This window comes from Pipistrellus hanaki (genome assembly GCF_964339955.1).
Source record: "Pipistrellus hanaki genome assembly, chromosome: 1".
NCBI lineage: Eukaryota > Metazoa > Chordata > Mammalia > Chiroptera > Vespertilionidae > Pipistrellus > Pipistrellus hanaki.
Genome location: NC_140503.1, coordinates 92,641,720 through 92,661,511, shown reverse-complemented (window position 1 = coordinate 92,661,511; position 19,792 = coordinate 92,641,720). Strand labels below are relative to the sequence as shown.

The window sequence follows — 19,792 nt, the reverse complement described above, 5'->3', positions numbered from 1 at the left end:
CTGTGCATGAATTTCATGCACTGGACCTCTAGTTATATATAAAAAGACTCTATGATGCTTAGAGTACTGCTTTGGTTGTTGCAGCTAAGCCAGTAAGTTCTATGAGAAGAATCTAACAACCATGCTAAATTTTTCAACTGAATAAAATAACCCTTAAGGTTACTTAAGATGCTACATAAAAGGAATCCAAGATAATGAGGATCCATAACAATGAACTCTCAGGGTAGTAATACAAGACTCTTCAATCTTGAAACACAGAATAATATGACAAAAACAGTCCCTGCACTGTTTTTGCTATATAAATAAGACATTACTAGTGCAAAGAAAATGTTAAGTAACATGAAAGCATACCACAGTTCCTTCCTACCCATCAACATGAGATGTCTCTCCATTTACTTTATCTTCTTTAATTTCTTTCATCAGAATGTTGTACTTTTCATCATATACATCTTCTACATATTTAACTAGATTAATATCTTAGTATTGAGTTTTGGTGTAGATGCAAATGGTGTGTGTAAAGTTTCAAATTTTACTTTGTTTATTGCTTATATATAGGGAATAACTGCAATAAGAAAATTCAATATTATAATATACCAGTTTCTGCCAATTGATTTTTAGATTTAATGTGATCCCAATCAAAATCCCAGCAAGTTATTTTGTGTATATCAAAAAACCTAAATTCTAAACTTTATATGGAAAGGCAAGAGATCAAGAGAAGCCAATATAATATTAAAGAATAAAGTAGAATAACTGACACTATCCAAATTTAAGACTTACTAGAAAACCTACAATAATTCAGACAGTTTGCAAAAGAATAAATGAACAGATCAATGGAACTGAGTATAGATCCCAGAAATAAACTCATACAAATATAGTCAACTGGTCTTTAGCAAAAGAACAAAGGCACAAAGGTTAGTCTTAATGGAAATAGATTAGTCTTTTCAACATATGAGACTGGACAAACTAGAAAATTACATGTTCAAAATAATAATAATCTAGACAGAGACATTATACCTTTCTAAAGATTAACTCAAAGTGAATCACAGATTTAAATATAAAATATAAAACTTCTGGAATATAAGATCTAGATTACCATGGATTTAAATATAACATTTTAGATACACCAAAAGCACAATTCATGAAAGAAAAAACTGAAAAGTTAAACTTTTTTAAAATTAAGAACTTCTGCTCTGCATAAGATGCTTGCTAAGACAATAAAAATATAAGCTGTAGACTGAAAGAAAATCTTTACAAAATGCATATCTGATAAAGCACTTGTGCTCAAAATATACAACAAACTCTTAAAACTCAACAATAAGAAAGCAAACAACCAGGTGGAGGAAAAATCAGCAGAGTAGATGAAAGTTACATTCACCACCTCTCAAGACCAAGCTGGAATTAAATTATAGAATAATAAAAATGAATAACCAACTGAAGACTAGATGAACAAAAGTTTTATGGCCAAAGACTTACAGAAGAAGCCACATTGAGAAGGGCAGAGACTAAAGGAGGGATAGCCTCATACCCATGTGTGGCAGCTGAGAATCCAGACATATCTATCAGCTGCAAAGGTCCACACCTGAGTTATGTAGGGTCTCAGCCACAAACCAGGCTCCACAGCCTAAAGCACCATAGCTAGAAAGAAGTATCCATATCAGATATGGCTGTGAAAATCAGCATGGATTCTTTATGCCAGGGAGAGACAGACTCTGCTAGAAACCCAGGCACCCTCTTAAAAGGCCACTGCACATATTTTATCGATAGCCACTCACCCTGGTAGAGGAAGGGTGTATCAGAGCACACTGGAGTTATTTGAAGACAGACTGGGTTTTGTGGCTCCAGTGAGGATGCTAAAAGAACAGCCACCAAGATCACGGTGTCTAGTCAATCTCCCACACCATCATAGACATTATCCTTCCTGTATCAAGCATTCCTCTCTTTAAGTCCTCAGCTTGGGTAAATGCATTAGACCCAACCTCCCAAATCCCTGGCCTTTTCCTTGTTGAGTTCACACCCTTCAATAAGTTTGCTGCATAAAACTGTGGTGTACACTTTTTTTTTAAGGATGCTGAAGGTGAACTCAGGAGGAGTAAGAGACTGAGTTGTGAGGCTAGGCCATTTCCCTTCATCCAGCCATGAGATAGCAGCAGTTTCATGCCATCTATGTGACAGAGCAGCACAGGAGGGCAACGCACCCCAAGCAATCAGAGCAGTGGCACCCTTGTGCCAGAACATCAGCACCACACTCCCCAAACACGATAGCAGGAGTGTCCTACCCACCTGTGCACCAGAATAGCTGGGCCCCTTGAAACATATCACTGTGCACTATCCCCACCCAGGATTCCCAGAATAGTGGCCTAGGAATTTCACCCCTGATGCCAGAGCAGTGGCACTCCACACTCCCAAAGTTGTTCCAACAGGCCCACCATGGAAAACCATAAGCTTGACCTGTCTGACTGCCAGTGGCCCCATCCTGCCTAGCATGCACTCTACAGTAATGTCTGATGGGCTCTCACCAGCCTTGTCCCATTGTGTAGAAGACTCTTCAGGAGGTCCAGGCAGACTCTAGGAAAAACTAAGCCATGTGGCTATATCCTGAGACTCTTGGCCAGTGGCCTCAGACCCAGTTCTTGAATCAAATTTGAAACTGTATTAATCTGGTGAATACCACTCACATCCCTACCTGGTGCTCACTGAGAACCTATCTCATGCAACTCATATGTTTCCAAAGGCTTTTTCAATAAGTGAACCTAATAATCAGCTAGCAGGTAGAAGCATATTTTGGGAAGCCTTGGGCCTTTTGCTGACCTCACCCTGGGTTCCATACTTATAAACATGGGCCTTGCCCTTCCATGCACACCCAGGCCCAGGAGAGGCAATCACAAACTGTGGATCACATTGTAACACTAAACAGATATCCTAGGGCCTGTCATAGGCAGCACCTGATATTCATCTGCACTGGAGTACCTCCAAAGTGACCCCATAACCAATATATTCAGTGGTAGGATTCAGATTCTATCACAGCATGAGCCAATTGATAAGTAGGACATACACAAAAAGAGATCTTGGTAGGCACCAGACAATTAGGGTGAAATCTGTTTCATGGGGTCAGCACACACCTCATACATTACAGATTGAGGTCAAGATTCATAGCAAGCCAGAAAGTCAATCCAACCAACATACAGGCCAAAAGCAATCAAAATCAACTACATCAAGAGGGTTCACATAACTCACAAAAAGAAAATTCCTGGAGCACTTATCTCAGGTGATCAGGAACACTGTGCAACTGAACCCCAGTGAACTTCTAGAAATCAAGGGCATCACACCAAAACTGGGAGACATAGCAGAATTACTTAATACATAAAATGGGGAGAGAAAAAAACATGTCCCAAATGTAAAAAAACAAAAAAAAAAAACAAAAAAAAAAAAAAAAAAAAAAACATCAGGAAGAAGGAAGATAGTGAGCAGAGAAAGTGTGAGAGAGTAAGGGAGCAAAAGGAGAGTGTGTGGGCATGTGTAGTGGTGTGTGTGAGCTAGGGACAGTTAGATCCTGTAGGACTTTCAGGGGCTGGTGGACTGGACAGTCTTAAACTGCAAGACCTCACTGCTGCTGCTGCTGCAAACACTTTCAGGAGGCCAGCACTGGCACAGAAACCACATCATCTTGAAGGGAAGGATTTCTGTGGTTAGGATTCTAGCCTCACCACCACTCTGATGCAAATTGGGACCCTACTGGACAAAGACCTGCTACCATAGTTGCAGGTCCAGGGACACTAAGACTCCAGACACCCTGGCCACAGATTTCTGTGAGTCATAGAGCACATGCCCCCCCCCCCCTCGGCCCACCACACTGGTATAGGGCTTGCACAATGAGCAGGCCTTCCACAACATTGGGCGACTGTGCAAAACTGATCCCTAGCAGGCCAGGAACTCTGATTATTGGTATGTGTGCTGAAGACCACACTAAGCACCAGTGACATTGATTCTCTGCACGTGCAAGCAGGAACTATTTTTGTCATCATGTGTGCATGTTTACTCTGATTATCAGCGCACACAGACTGATTCTTGGTACTGCATGAGGCCACACTGAGTACCAGGAACTTTGATTCTCAGTGCCCACATGTGGGGACTCTGTTTCTTGACATGCATGCATGAGGACCGTGATTTTCAGAGCATGTGTGAGGCCACACAGAGAGCCAGAGACTCCAATTATTTATCTCAGCACACATACACACAGGGACTCTGATTCCCAGCATAAGCGTTCCACGTATAGGGATTCTGTTTCTCAGCGTGTGTGTGCAGGGATCCTGATTCTAGGTGTGCACGATTCCAATTCTTGGTGCATGCACGAGGCCACACTAAGCTCCCATGACTGATTCTTGGCGCAGACACACTGGGACTCTGACTCTCAGTGCACGAGGCTCCTGCTGACCACAGCAGACAAACGTCTCTGTGTTTGAGCTCTTTAGTGACAATGGGGTGGCACAATGCTCCAGCCTCACATGGTTCAGATCCCTGAAACTCAGCATTTGGACCTTCTAATGATAGCTAGAAAGGGGAGACATCTAAACAATCCCCAAAGCAAAGAAAAAGAGGAATCACTAAAAAAGGAAATAAGTGAAATTAAGACATGCAACATGTCAGATAAAGAATTCAAAATAATAGTCATAAAGTGCATAAACCAGATGGACAAGAAAATCAACAACCTATGCAAAAATCAGGAAGAAATCAAAAGTGATATAGCTACAATAAAAAATGTGATGGAGGGCTTTAATGGTAGATTAGAAGAAGCAGAGGACCAAATTAGTGAGTTAGAAGATAAAGTAGAGAAACAAGCCCAATCTGAACAAAATGGAGGGGGGGTGGGGGGGGAATGAAAAGAAGGAGGAGAGCCTAAGTGAGCTTTAGGACAACATGAAACAAAATAAAATAGATATAATAGCACTCACTCCAAGGCTGGGGATCCGGGCTCACCCTCCCAGAGTGGCGCCTCGAGGACTGAGGACTGGGCTCTGCCGGCGGGGATTGGCAGTGGGGGAGCGCCCCACCCTGCGCCCCCGGGGCTTGGAGGAGGCGGGGTGTGTAGCGCAGGAAAGCTGTGGAGGGAGACACACAGAGTCCAGGAGAGGCCATCACTGCACTATGGGAGCCATCATGCCCCTGAACAACTAGAGGATTCTGTTACCAGTTAAAAGGAAGCTTTCTAGATTAAGACAGCCACAGAGACTACCAAGCAGCTGTGAGCCCCAGAACGCTGAACCCAGGCAGTACGAACACTTGGACTCAAAGGAGTGCCCCACCACACAGCGAAAAGGAGAGAGAAAACTACATAACCAGACATCCTGAAAAGAGAGATCATGCGGAGACAAAGAAACCAGCCCGCATATGAAAGAAAGGCAGGCATCACCAGAAAATGAAGTAAATGAGTTAGAGACAAGCAACCTACAAGAGCAAGAATTCAGAGTAATGGCCAAAACCGGTTAGGCTCCGTGGATGGAGCTTCGGTCTGTAGACTGAGAGGTCCCGAGTTTGATTCCGGTCAAGGGCATTTACCTTGGTTGCAGGCACATATCTAGTGGGGGGCATGCATGAGGCAGCTGATCAATGACTCTCTCTCATCGATGTTTCTAACTCTATATCTCTCTCCCTTCCTCTCTGTAAAAAATCAATAAAATATATATTTTTTTTAAAAAGAACTCAGAGTAATGATCATAAGATGGCAAAAAAGAATGGAAGACAAATTTGACAATATGAGTAAGAACCAAGAGGAAATGAAGGAGAACCAAGAAGAAATGAAAAATGACATTGCTACTGTAAAGAACTCAATGGAAAGCATCAAGAGTAGACTAGAAGAAGCATAAGACCGAATCAGTTAGCTAGAAGACAAGATGTAAAAAAATACCCAATTAGAGCAGCTTCTGGGGGGGAAAAAATTAAAAAGCAGGAGGAGAGCCTAAGGGAACTTTGGGACAATGCAAAACAAAACATTATTAGAATAATAGGGGTTCCAGAAGGAAAGAAAACTGAAGAAGACATGAAAAACATATTTCAAGAAATAATGACAGAAAGTTTTCCTGAGATAGAGAAGAAAAAAACCCAAACAAATCCAAGATGCTCACAGAGTCCCAAGCAAAATGAATCCCAGAAGACCAACCCCAAGGCACATTATAATTAAATTGGCAAACACCAACGACAAAGTAAGAATCTTAAAAGCAGCCAGAGAGAGACAGAAAGTTACATATAAAGGAACCCCCATCAGATTAGCAACTGATTTCTCCACAGAAATTCATCAGGCCAGAAGGGAATGGGATAGAATATAAAAGTCACTCAAAGGAAGGGTCTGAATCCAAGAATACTGTACCCAGCAAGGCTTCAAATCAAAATTGAAGGGGAAATCAGGAGCTTCACAAACAAAAACAGGCGAAGGGAATTTATCAACACCAAACGAGCAATGCAAGAAATGCTAAAGGGTGTACTGTAAAAATAAAGAAATAGGAGCGAAGAAGTAACACAGGGGTATAGAATAAAAATGGCGACAAATTAGTACCTATCAGTAATAACTTTGAATGCAAATGGATTAACTGCTCCAATCAAAAGACATAGGATAACAGATTGGATAAGAAAACAAGACCCATATATCTGCTGTCTACAAGAAACCCACTTCAGAAAAAAAGACACACACAAGGTGAAGGGATGGAAAAAGATAATAAAGGCCACTTCATAATACTAAAGGGAGAAATCCAACAAAAAGAAATAACCCAGGTAAATATATGTGCACCCAATGTGGGAGCACCCAAATACATTAAAATAATAATAATAATAATAAAATAAAATAAAATAAACTGCTGGAGGATATTTAGAGAGAGATTAATAGCAATACAATCATAATAGCAGATTTTAATACCCCATTGTGATCTTTGGACAAATCTTCTAAACAAAAAATCAGCAAAGAAATATCAATCCTAAATGACTCACTAGACCAGATGGAATTAATTGACATCTTCAGGACATTTCACCCCAAAGCCACAGAATATACATTCTTCTCAACTGCACATGGGACATTCTCAAAGATAGACCACATTTTGGGACGTAGGCAAAGTCTCTTCAAGTTCAAGAAGAGAGAAATCATATCAAGCATCTTCTCAGATCATAGTGGCATAAAACTGGAAAGCAACTACAATAAAAATAATCCAAAGAAATCAAACACATAGAGACTAAACAGCATGCTATTAAACAAGGACTGGGTTACCAGAGAAATCAAGAAAGAAATTAAAAACATCCTGGCAACAAATGACAATGAAAATATAACAATCCAAAATCTATGGGACACAGCAAAAGCAGTTTTGAGAGGGAAGTTCATATCCCTACAAGCCTATTGCAAAAAACTAGAAAAAATGGTAACAAATGATCTAACTCTACAACTGAAAGAGTTAGAAAAAGAACAACAAGAAAAGCCCAGTGTAAGCAGAAGGAAGGAAATAACAAAAATTAGAGCAGAGATAAACGACATAGAGACCAAAGAAACAATACATAAGATCAACAAAACCAAAAGCTGGTTCATTGAAAGGATAAACAAGATTGATGAACGTCTAGCCAGGCTAACCAAGAAATAAAGAGAGAGGATCCAAATAAACAAAATCAGAAACGAAAGAGGTGAAATAACAGACCCTGCCAAAATACAACGGATTGTTACAAAATACTACGAACAACTCTATCCTACAAACTGAACAACCTGGAGGAAATGGACATATTCCTAGAGAAATACAACCTTCAAAAACTCAATCAGGAAGAATCTAAAAATCTCAATATACCAGTGACTTGGGAAGAAATTGAAACAGTCATCAAAAACCTTCCAGCAAACAAAAGCCCAGGGCCAGATGGCTTCACAGGAGAGTTTTACCAAACATTCAAGGAAGAACTAAAACCTATCCTCCTCAGACTATTCCAAAAAATTCAAGAGGAAGAAACACTTCCAAACTCCTTCTATGAATCCAGAATCACCCTAATACCAAAACCAGATAAAGCCAACTCAATGAAAGAGAATTACAGGCCAATATCCCTTATGAACATAGATGCCAAAATCCTCAACAAAATTCTAGCAAATTGGCTCTAGCAAGGCATCACAAAGATCATACACCACGACCAAGTAGGATTTATTCCAGGAATGCAAGGATGGTACAATATCCGCAAATCAATAAACGTGATACATCACATAAACAAATTGAAAGAAAATAATCGTACAGTCATATCAATTGATGCAGAAAAAGCATTTGATAAAATCCAACACCCTTTCCTAATAAAAACTCTCAACAAGGTGGGAGTACAAGGATCATACCTCAACATAATTAAAGCTATATATCATATGATAAACCCACAGCCAACATCATACTCAATGGGCAAAAACTAAAACCATTCCCTCTAAGAATAGGAACAAGACAGGGTTGCCCACTCTCACCACTCCTGTTTGACATAGTACTGGAAGTGCTAGCCATTGCAATTAGACAAGAAGAGGATATAAAAGGCATCCAAATTGGAAAAGAAGAAGTAAAGTTATCCTTATTTGCAGATGACATGATATTGGACATAAAAAAACCCAAAAGACTCCATTAAAAAACTAATTGACTTAATAAATGAATTTGGCAATGTAGCAGGATACAAAATTAACACCAAGAAATCTATGGCATTTCTATACACCAATAGTGATCTTGCAGAAACAGAAACTAAAAAGGCAATCCCATTTACCATGGCACCAAAAAAATTAAGATACCTTGGAATAAACTTAACTAAGGAGGTAAAAGACCTATACACGGAAAACTACACGACACTGAAAAAAAAGATAGAGGAAGATATAAACAGATGGAAGAACATACCATGTTCAGGGATTGGTAGGATCAACATCATCAAAATGTCCATACTTCCCAAAGCAATCTATAGCTTCAATGGACTCCCAATTAAAATAACAACGGCATATTTCACTGACCTAGAAAAAACTCTTCAAAAGTTCATTTGGAAAAAGAAAAGACCCCGAATAGCCACAGCAATCCTGAGAAAGAAGAGTAAAGTAGGAGGGATCTCAATACCAGATTTTAAGCTGTATTACAAAGCCACTGTTCTCAAAACAGCCTGGTAGTGGCACAAGAACAGACATATAGATCAATGGAATAGAATTGAGAACCCAGATATCAACCCAAATCACTATGCTCAGTTAATATTTGACAAAGGAGGACGAACATACAATGGAGTCAAGACAGTCTCTTCAATAAATGGTGTTGGGAAAATTGGACAGATACATGCAAAAGAATGAAACTTGATCACCAACTTACACCATACACAAAAATAAACTCAAAATTGATACAGGATTTAAGCATAAGACAGGAAACCATAAAAATACTAGAGGCATCCCCAGGCAGCAAATCTCAGACATATGCCAAAAGAACTTCTTCACAGATACTTCCCCTAGGGCAATGGAAGCTTAAGAGAAAATAAACAAATGGGACTACATCAAAATAAAAAACTTTTTTACAGCAAAGGAAACCATCAACAAAACAACAAGAAAGCCCTCTGTATGGGAGAACATATTTGCAAATGTTATCACTGATAAAGATTTAATCTCCAACATCTACAGACAGCTTACACAACTTAATAAAAGGAAGATAAATGACCCAATTAAAAAATGGGCAATGGATCTAAATAGAATCTTCTCAAAAGAAGACAGAAGGAAGGCCAAAAGGCACATGAAAACATGCTCAAAGTCACTAATTATCCGAGAGATGCAAATCAAAACAACAATGTGGTACCATCTCACACCTTTCAGAATGGCCAACATCAACAAATCAACAAAGGACAAGTGTTGGTGAGGTTGCAGAGAAAAGGGAACCCTCGTACACTGCTGGTGGGAATGTAGACTGATGCAACCACTGTGGAGAACAGTATGGAGCTTCCTCAAAAAACTGAAAATGGAACTCCCATTTGACCCAATAATCCCTCTCCTAGGAATATATTCCAAGAAGCTAGAAACATTAATCAGAAAGAATATATGCACCCCTATGTTCATAGCAGCACAATTTACAATAGCTAGGATTTGGAAACAGCCTAGTTGCCCATCAGCAGATGATTGGATCCAAAAACTATGGCACATTTACACAATGGAATATTATGCAGCCATAAAAAAGAAAAATTCTCATCGTTTGCAGCAATCTGGATGGAATTGGAGAACATCATGCTGAGTGAAACAAGCCAGTCAATGAAAGAGAGACACCACATGACCTCACTTATTTATGGATGATAAAGAACATTATAAATTGAAGAACCAAAAGATAGATATAGAGACAGTAAAGCAACAAGCAGACTGTCGATTTACTGCGGGGAGGTTGGGGAGATCTGTAGGAGATAAGAGATCAACCGAAGGACTTGTATACATGCATATTAGTACAACCAATGGACACAAACTCTGGGGAGGAAGGGTATGTACAGGAGGGGGGTGGGCATTTGTATATGTACAAAAATAATAATTTAATTTAAAAATATTTTTTAAAAAACAAATTAACAAACAACAAGTGCTGGCGAGAATGTGGAGGAAAAGGAACCCTCATGCACTTCTGGTGGAAATGCACACTGGTTCAGCCACTGTGTAGCACAATACGCAGTTTCCTCAAAAAACTAAAAATGGAACTCCCAGTGATCCCCAATCAGAAAGGATATATGCACACCTGTATTCATAGCGGTATAATTTATAATAGTAAGATTTAGAAAAAGCCTAAGTGCCCATCAATAGATGAGTGGATTAAAAAACTGTGATACATCTACATAATGGAATATTACACTGCGGTAAAAAAGAAGGAATTCTTACCATTTGCAACAGCGTGGATGAAACTGGAGAGCATTATGCTAAGTGAAATAAGCCAGTCAGTGAAAGAATATCATGATATCACTCATTTTTGGAATATAATGAACAACATAAATTGAAGAACAAAAACAAATCCCCAGAGACAGAGAAGCATTCATCAGAACATCAAACCTCAGAGGAAATCTAGGGGAGGGGAGGAGTAAGGGGGAGAGAGATCAACCAAAGGACTTGTATGCATGCATATAAGCCTAACCAATGGACACAGACAACAGGGGGTAAAGGCATAAGTAGGGTGTGAGGAGTATTGGAGAGATAAGGACATATATGTAATAGCTTAATCAATAAAAAAAAAAATTAAAAAAAGAATAAATAAATAAATAAATAAATAAGATTATTTGTTACCATGGATTCAGGTAGATGGAGGGAGAGGTAAATAGGTAGAACGTGGGATTTTCAGGGCAGTAAAATTATTCTGTATTATACTGTAATGGTGGGTCATGACTTTATGCATTTGTCAAAACCCATAGAACTGTACAACACAAAAATTGAACTCTGTGAACTGTGGACTTTAATTAATAATAATGAAACAATATTAATACTAATGAAAAACATTACTAATAGAAAAAACTTTGTGGAGAGGATTGTGGGGATACTGAGTATATGGAAACTTCGTAAATTCTGCTCAATTTTTTATAAAGCTAAACTGCTCTAAAAAAATAAAGTCTATTAAAATATATGAAGCAACATCAAGATTAAATTATAGTGAAAAAATAAGTGGCATAAAAAAGTAGCTTTTTCTTATTGATCAGGCTATATCCATGGTCAGCAAACTGTGGCTCACAAGCCACATGCAGCTCTTTGGCCCCTTGAGTGTGGTTCTTCCACAAAATACCACAGCCTAAGCGAGTCTATTTTGAAGAAGTAGCATTAGAAGTTTAAGTTTAAAAATTTTGGCTCTCAAAAGAAATTTCAATTGTTGATATTTGGCTCTGTTGACTAATGAGTTTGCCGACCACTGGGCTATATAATTTAATTCTATTTAGAGAATGGAGAAGGAAGAAGAGAATAAAGTTTGGCTGAAGATGAAAGGGGTACTATTTGTCTATTTTCAGTAACAGCTTATTTTCAGTATTCTTTTGTATTAGTATCCACTTTTGTTAAACAATCATATACTTTACAAAGTGTTCCTCTTAATATTTCCAGTAACTACCTGGCACCATACATAGTTACTGCAATATTATTGACTATATTCCTTATGCTGAACTTTATATCCTCATGACTATAACTGCTAATTTACACTTCTTAATCCCTTTATCTTTTCACTCAGTCCCTTAAAACTCCTCCCTTTATGGCAACAACCAGTCTGTTCTCTGAATTTGATTCAGTGTTCTTTGATCTTTAGATTCCACATACAAGTGATGTCATATGGTATTTGTCGTTCTCTGACTGACTTACTGAGCATAATTTCACCCATGCTGTCACAAATGGTAAGATTTCATTCTTTTTATAACTGAGTAACATACCATGGTATATCCATACCACACCTTTTTTCTTTTTTCTTTTTTTTCCACTCATCTATTGATGGGCACTTGGGTTGCTTCCATAGTTTGGCAATTGTAAATAATGCTGCAATGTACACAGAAGTGCATATATTCTTTCAAATTATTGTTTTGACATTCTTAAGATAGATACAATGTGGTACCATCTCACACCTCTCAAAACGGCTATCATCAACAAATCAACAAACAACAAGTGCTGGTGAGGATATGGAGAAAAAAGGAACCCTCATGCACTACTGGTGGGAATGCACACTGGTTCAGCCACTGTGGAGAACAATATGCAGTTTCCTCAAAAAACTAAAAGTGGATCTCCCATTTGACCCAGTGATCCCTAATCAGAAAGGATATATGCACCGCTATGTTCATAGAAGCACAATTTATAATAGATTTAAGTTTAAAATTTTGGGCTCTCAAAAGAAATTTGAAGAACCTCCATACTGCAGTCCCACCAACAGTGCACAAGGACTTCCACATGCTCACCAACACTATTTATTTGTGGATTTACTAATGAGAGGCATTCTGACATGTGTGAGGTTATAATTTGAATCTTTCTATTAGTGTCATTGAGTCAAAGATACAAATTATATGTCTATGTCTTTTCACATGTCTATTGGTCATCTGTATGTTCTCCTTAGAGAAGTTTCTATTCATGTCTTCTCCCTATTTTTTAATTGGATTATTTTGTGTATGTGAGCATTTTTAATAAATTTTGGACATTAACCCCTCATCGGATGTATCATCATGTATATGTTTTCCCATCAATTGGGTTGTCCTTTCACTTTGTTGATGGTTTCCTTTGCTGTGTAGAAACATTTTAGTTTGATGTAGTCCCATTGGTTATTTTTTCTTTTTTTCCAAAAGGGGCTAGTTTAAAAAAAGAAAAAAAGAAAGAAAAAAAAAGAAGAAGAGAGCATATACAAGTGAAACAATATGGACAGAGAATAGATGTTTACCAATGGGCTCAAGGACTTTTCCATGAAAAAAGATACTTAGGAACCTGTAAAAGGTTTTACACACCATATTGTGAAATGTAACCCTATCCTGTGCTTCCCTGAAAAGTCATGTATAAAATTTCTCCTGTATTTTAGGGTATGTATGGGGGGAGGGGGAGGATGGTAAGATATGTACACATATAATAATTTAATTTTTTTATTTTCAAAAAAAGACAGCCGAGACCAGTTTGGCTCAGTGGATAGAGCATCAGCCTGTGGACTGAAGGGTCCTGGGTTCGATTCCAGTCAAGGGCATGTACCTGGGTTGCAGACACATCCCCAGTAGGAGGTGTGCCGGAGGCAGCTGATGGATGATTCTCTCTCATCGATGTTTCTAACTCTCTGTTCCTCTCCTTTCCTCTCTGTAAAAAATCAATAAAATAAAAATAAATTAAAATTAAAATTTAAAAAAAAGACAAAAACAAAAAAACAAAACAAAGAATTTCTACTGTATTTTGGGGAACTTTTTTTGTTGTTGGAGGATGTGTTCCATTGGCATATAAGTAGGCACATTGACTTCTATTTTAAACCATAATAAAGCATCATGGTCCAGAATTATCCTTCCACTTTTAAATAATGAAAAACTGGACAAAAATAAAGGAACAGCAATGTTCAGACATTAGAGAACAAAAAGTGCAAGGTAATATCCCTGAGGAAAAAAAAGAAAAACAAAGGAAAAAGACTTAAGACATTCATGGCAGCTTATTGCCTGGTGTTTCTAGGCCTCAGCATAAGAAAGAAGAATCCAAAGAGTTTCCTTGAGTTCAAAGACAAAGTTTAGAGTTTTGGCAACTAGAATTAATAGGGCACAGTACCAGAGAGAAGTAAGCCACACAGATTAACCTGTTAACCGAGCGGGACCTATACATACGTCAAACACAAACACTATCGGAAACAGGTAGGACATATGAATACGTTCTTGAAATATATGTTGCGCCCTGAGAGGGACAGTATATATTTTTTGTAATCTTTTTTTTTAATATATTATTTTATTGATTTTCTTACAGAGAGGAAGGGAGAGAGATAGAGAGCTAGAAACATCGATGCGAGAGAAACATCGACCAGCTGCCTCTTGCACACCCCCTACCAGGGATGTGCCCGCAACCAATGCACATGCCCTTGGCCGGAATCGAACCTGGGACCTTTCAGTCCACAGACCGACGCTCTACTGCTGAGCTAAACTGGCTTCGGCTGTAATCTTCATAATTGTTTGTAAAATTTATAATTTTTTAATTCGATGTTTCCATTTTTTTGTTGGTATTCTTTTCTATTTGTTTATAATTTTGTATTTTCCTTTGTGCTTTATATATAAATAAACAAAAAATATATATTTCATTTATTTTAATTAAGTATAAATAAAAAAATAATAATATAAAATTACGTCCGCTGGGTGTGACGTACTGACACGTCCTAGTGAAAGAGTATGTGCCCGTTGTATGTTGCGTAATTAAAAAGGGAACTCCCCAGTTAACAGGTTAAGAGAGCTCCATAGATGTGTAGAGAGTCTGATGTAGAGAAAGGCTTTCACTATCCACTCCAAAGCTCTAGATACCTTTCTATCCTACCTAGATAGAATCTATTGACCAGAAGTCTATATAGAACCTGGCAGTACTGAAGAATGTATATCTGTCTTTGTTTTATACATGGAAACATTAGGGTTTAAAGCTCGTGTTGAAAGAGGACAGGATTCCCATCAATTTTTTCTAATCAATTCTTATTTTCTACTTCTAAACTGTATTCCATAGTATATATTACATGATTGTTATAAAATTCTGTCCATTATTAAGACATAACCAAGGTAATGTCTCCTTCCTGTTGACAAGTTGTCAGAACTTTAACATCCTAGTTCTAGCAGCTGTGACTACAGCTGAGTACCTACCAGTAGCATTAGTGTTTACGAGATGATCTGTAATTAATAATAACAAAGTCTAAAAATGATCTCTTAATTTTATTACTGCTCCATCTTAAAGGCCTGCCACTCCTGCAACTTGTCAATAGTGTACTCTCATCACAACTAAAATCCTCCATTCCCAGTAATAACATGGTGCTCCTCAAAAATGAGTCTATTTTTGGTAACATGTAGCCTTAACTAGAAATGTCAATACTTACTTGATAACCGGCTTGATTGTATGACTCTAAAATTAAGGGGAATCTATGCTGTAACTTAATAATTGTTACTTTAAATTATAGGAAACTAGAGGCCCGGTGCACAAAATTCGTGCGGAGGGGGGAGGGGTATCCCTCTACCCAGCCTGCACCTTCTCCAATCTGGGACCCCTCGAGGGATATGCCATTACCCGTTTAGGCCCAATCCCTCTCTCACAATCCAGAACTGCTGGCTTCCAACTGCTTGCCTGCCTGCCTTCCTGATTGCCCCTAATAGCTTCTGACTGCCAGCCTGATCACCCCCTAACCATTCCCATACCAGCCTGATTTATGTCTAACTGTTCCCCTGTCAGCCTGTTTGCCCCCAACTTCCCTCCTCTGCCAGCCTGGTCACCCCTAACTGCCCTCTCCACTGAAGGGTTGATTGCCCCCAACTGCCCTTCCTTGCAGGCCTGGTCCTTCCCAACAGCCCTCTCCTGCTGGCCATCTTGTGTCCACATGGAGGCAGGATCTTTGACCACATGGAGGCAGCCATCTTGTGTGTTAGAGTGATGGTCAATCTTCATGTTACTCTTTTATTAGATAGGATAGAGGCCTGGTGCACCGGTGGGGGCCAGCTGGTTTGCCCTGAAGGGTGCCCCGGATAAGGGTGGGGATTACCTTGGGGCCTGGGGTGGCCTGGGCGAGGGTCCTATGGTGGTTTGCAGGCCAGCCCCCAGTGATCCAAGCGGAGGCCCTGGTATATGGGATTTATTTATCTTCTACAATTAAAACTTTGTAGCCTGGAGCGGAGCCAAGCCTTCTGCTAACTCCCTGATGGCAGTCATTTCTGTTGGAATTTATTTACCTTCTATAATTGAAACTTTGTAGCCTGGAATGAAGGCCTGAGCTGGCCAGGGATGCAGAAGCTTGGCTTCCTCCATCTCCCAGGGCAACTTTAGCCTCTTGCTCTTCCAGCTCCGTGGCTGCCTCCATTTTTGTTGGAATTGATTTACCTTCTATAATTGAAACTTTATACCCTTGAGTGGAGGCCTGGGCCTGCCAGGATGTGTGGAAAGCTTGGCTTACTCCATTGCCAGGGAAACCCAAGCCTCCCTCCTGCTCTCTGTGGCCACAGCCATCTTGGTTGGGGTTAATTTGCATACTCACTCTGATTGGCTGGTGGGCGTGGCTTGTGGGTGTAGCAGTGATGGTTAATTTGCATATTACTCCTTTATTAGATAGGATTATAGAAATCAATTCCCTCAATAGAGGTTAATAACACTGATGCTTAAATGAATGGAAACTTACGTGATTCAATTGCAGAAACGTCCTTGAAGTCTTCAGATGAGGCACTTCCTATAAATTCTGAAATAACAATGAATTTGTTGTTTCAAATATAAATGATATATATATAATTGACTTTAAATGTTATAGTTTTTTATTTTAATAATTAATTCAAAAGAAAATATTCTAAGAAAAACAATAGAGCTAAAACATGCAGATCCTTCCAATTGAGTAACAATGGTAATATCTGAAAGAATATCTATAACTGAGTGATGTGAAATCATTATTTTTTTTACATACTTGTTTTTCATCTTATATTCTCTTATTGTTACCATCATCTAATCCCTCTTCCTTTCATATAAATCACCAAGTTTTGTCTATTTTACCAGGCACATATTTCTCAAATATGACCCTTCTTTTCCACTTGTGCTTCAACATAGGCACTTATTACACATTTGAGATACAGTAATAACTTCTCTTTCCTATTCCCAGGTCTTTAATCCAGCTTCTACCATGTAGCCAGAATAATATTTAAAATTAAATACAACAATGTCACTTCCCTACAAAAAAAAATCTTCAATAAGTCCCTATTATATAAAACAAATTAAATAAATAAATAGTCCTTAGCACAACATTCAATCCCTCTGACTAAGCTTTCTCCTACATTATTCCTAACTATTGCTTTACAATCTAGTATAATACCATTCCAGTTGCAATTCCCCATTCATGCTGTTTGTTTATATTATATCTTCTTAAAGTACCAAATAGCTCCCTTCTTCATTTAACTAAGTCTTATTCATGTTTTAAGGTTGCTTAAATCTTCCTCTCAAATTGAACAAATTGGCTCCTTCCTATAGACTCACTACATATGATATAAACAATTATCATGCATTTCATTAAAAAAATATTATATGCTTGTGCCCTAAGAAGTTGTGGGTTTTATGAAAGCAACAACCAAATTGTATTCATTTTATACACTCCTAGAATTTGCAATATAGTAAGAATTTTTATTGAAAATATAAAACTATTTTTTCAAATTCACTATTAAATATCTTTTTAATTAAATGTATTGAGGTGCCCTAGCCAGTTTGGCTCAGGGGATAGAGCATTGTCAGCCCACGGACTGAAAGGTTCAATTTTGGTCAAGGGCACATACTTTGGTTGCAGGTTCCCTGGCCCTGGTTAGGGTGCATGCAGAAAGCAACCAATTCATGTGTCTCTCTCTCATCGATGTTTTCTCTCTGTCTCTCCCTCTCCCTTCCACTCACTTTTAAAAACTCAATGGAAAAATATCCTTGGATGAGGATTAACAACAAAAAAATTTTTTTAATGTTTTGAGGTGACATTGGTTAATAAAATGTTACAGGTTTTAAGTGTACAATTTTATGATACATCATCTGTGTATTGTACTACTTGTTTACACAAAGTCAAAACTATTTCCATCTCCATATATTTGACTCCCTTTACCCTTTACTATCTCTCCTCCTTTCCCTCTAGTAACATCTTTTGAAATTTACTATTATATAATTTTATGGCTATGAATTTTTAAACTATAAATCTCAAAAAGTTAATGTATTTAGGGAAACCTCATAAAGGCAACCATATATAAAAGATCACCTTCAATTTTCTGCTGTACATTTTCATAACTTAGCACTGCTTCTGGTGGACTTTCAATTTCCCTGTTAAAATGTCAAAAAATAAAATATTTATTATCAAAGAATAAGATTATTAAATAAGAATTAGAATATATATAGTTTATAAAATAAAATTTAAGATGTTCTTTAACTTTTATTCACAGACAATAAAGTAAATGATTAGCAAGTAAATAGGTCAAACTATGTAATTTTTTAAATTCTATAAATATACCAACAATATTAACAACAAAAATAGCAAAAGTGAATTGGGTAGAAGCAAGACATTTTTTTTTTGTCAATTATTATTAATGGTATATGCATTAAAAGTACAAGTTTAAAGTCAAAATACTTTGCTCAAAACATTTTACCCATTTATTATGTGACCTTGGGTACTTAAGTTATTTAACCTCTCTGAGCTTTAGTTTCTTCATCTATTAAAAGCAAAATATTAGAGTACCTATTGCATAAAGCATTTGTAAGGATCAAAGGTAAATATAAAATTACAAGGAAAATACCTAGCAAACATAAGATAATTACATTTCAGGTATTAATATTAATATATAATTAAAAACTAATTTTGTGCCTCACAATAGATAGCTCAATGGAATATATCTGAGCCTCTTAATCAAGGCTCTATTATGCAATTTCCATTGGAGCCAAATCATGTACCACTCCCTTTATTCACTTAAGGCTAGTCGGTGATAAATGGAGCTATCAATAAAGTAATTGCATAATAAATAGTAACCCTTCCCAATTACAGATACTTTCTATTTTAACACTATAAAATTAAAAGGTTTGGTATATGTTTAATGCAAAAAAAGTTGTTTATAATTTTAAATTTTTACTTAGATAAATTACTATACCAAATGTGATTAAAGATAACAGAATAATAGAGAAATAAATGAAAAATATTCCATGGAATGAAATAATTAATATTGTTAAAATGTCCATACTATCCCAAGTGATCTACAGATCCAATATAATCGCTATCAAAATTCCAATGGCACTTTTCACAGAAATAGAATGGAGTCTGGTATAGCCACTGTGGAAAAGAATATGGAGTTTCTTCAAAAAATTAAAAATTGTACTGCCTCTTGACCCAGTGATTCCAACTCTAGGAATATATCCTAAGAATCCCAGAAAACAATTCAAAAATATATAAGCACTCTTATATTCATTTCAGGTTTATTTACGATAGCCAAGATCTGGAAACAGCCCAAGTTACCTATCAACAGATGAGTGGATAAAAATCTATGGGACATTTATACAATGGAATATTATGTAGCTATGAAAAGAAGAATATCTTACTTTTTGTAATGGCATAAATGGACCTGTAGATTATTATGCTAAATGAAATAAGCCAGTCAGAGAAAGACAAATCTCACATGA

General features: G+C 37.6%; 1 protein-coding gene across 1 annotated transcript in view; it reads right to left on the bottom strand.

The window, feature by feature from the left end:
- The window catches only part of CCDC7 (coiled-coil domain containing 7), a gene marked incomplete at its 3' end in the record, with an annotated part of 110,209 nt that overhangs the window by 3,318 nt on the left and 87,099 nt on the right, over positions 1–19,792 (bottom strand). The window contains exons 7-8 of the mRNA XM_084865023.1: positions 18,387–18,448; positions 16,794–16,850 (exon numbers count right to left, since the gene is read on the bottom strand). Of these exons, the coding sequence (XP_084721149.1) occupies positions 16,794–16,850; positions 18,387–18,448 (119 nt within the window). The remainder of the gene's footprint in view (positions 1–16,793; positions 16,851–18,386; positions 18,449–19,792) is intronic.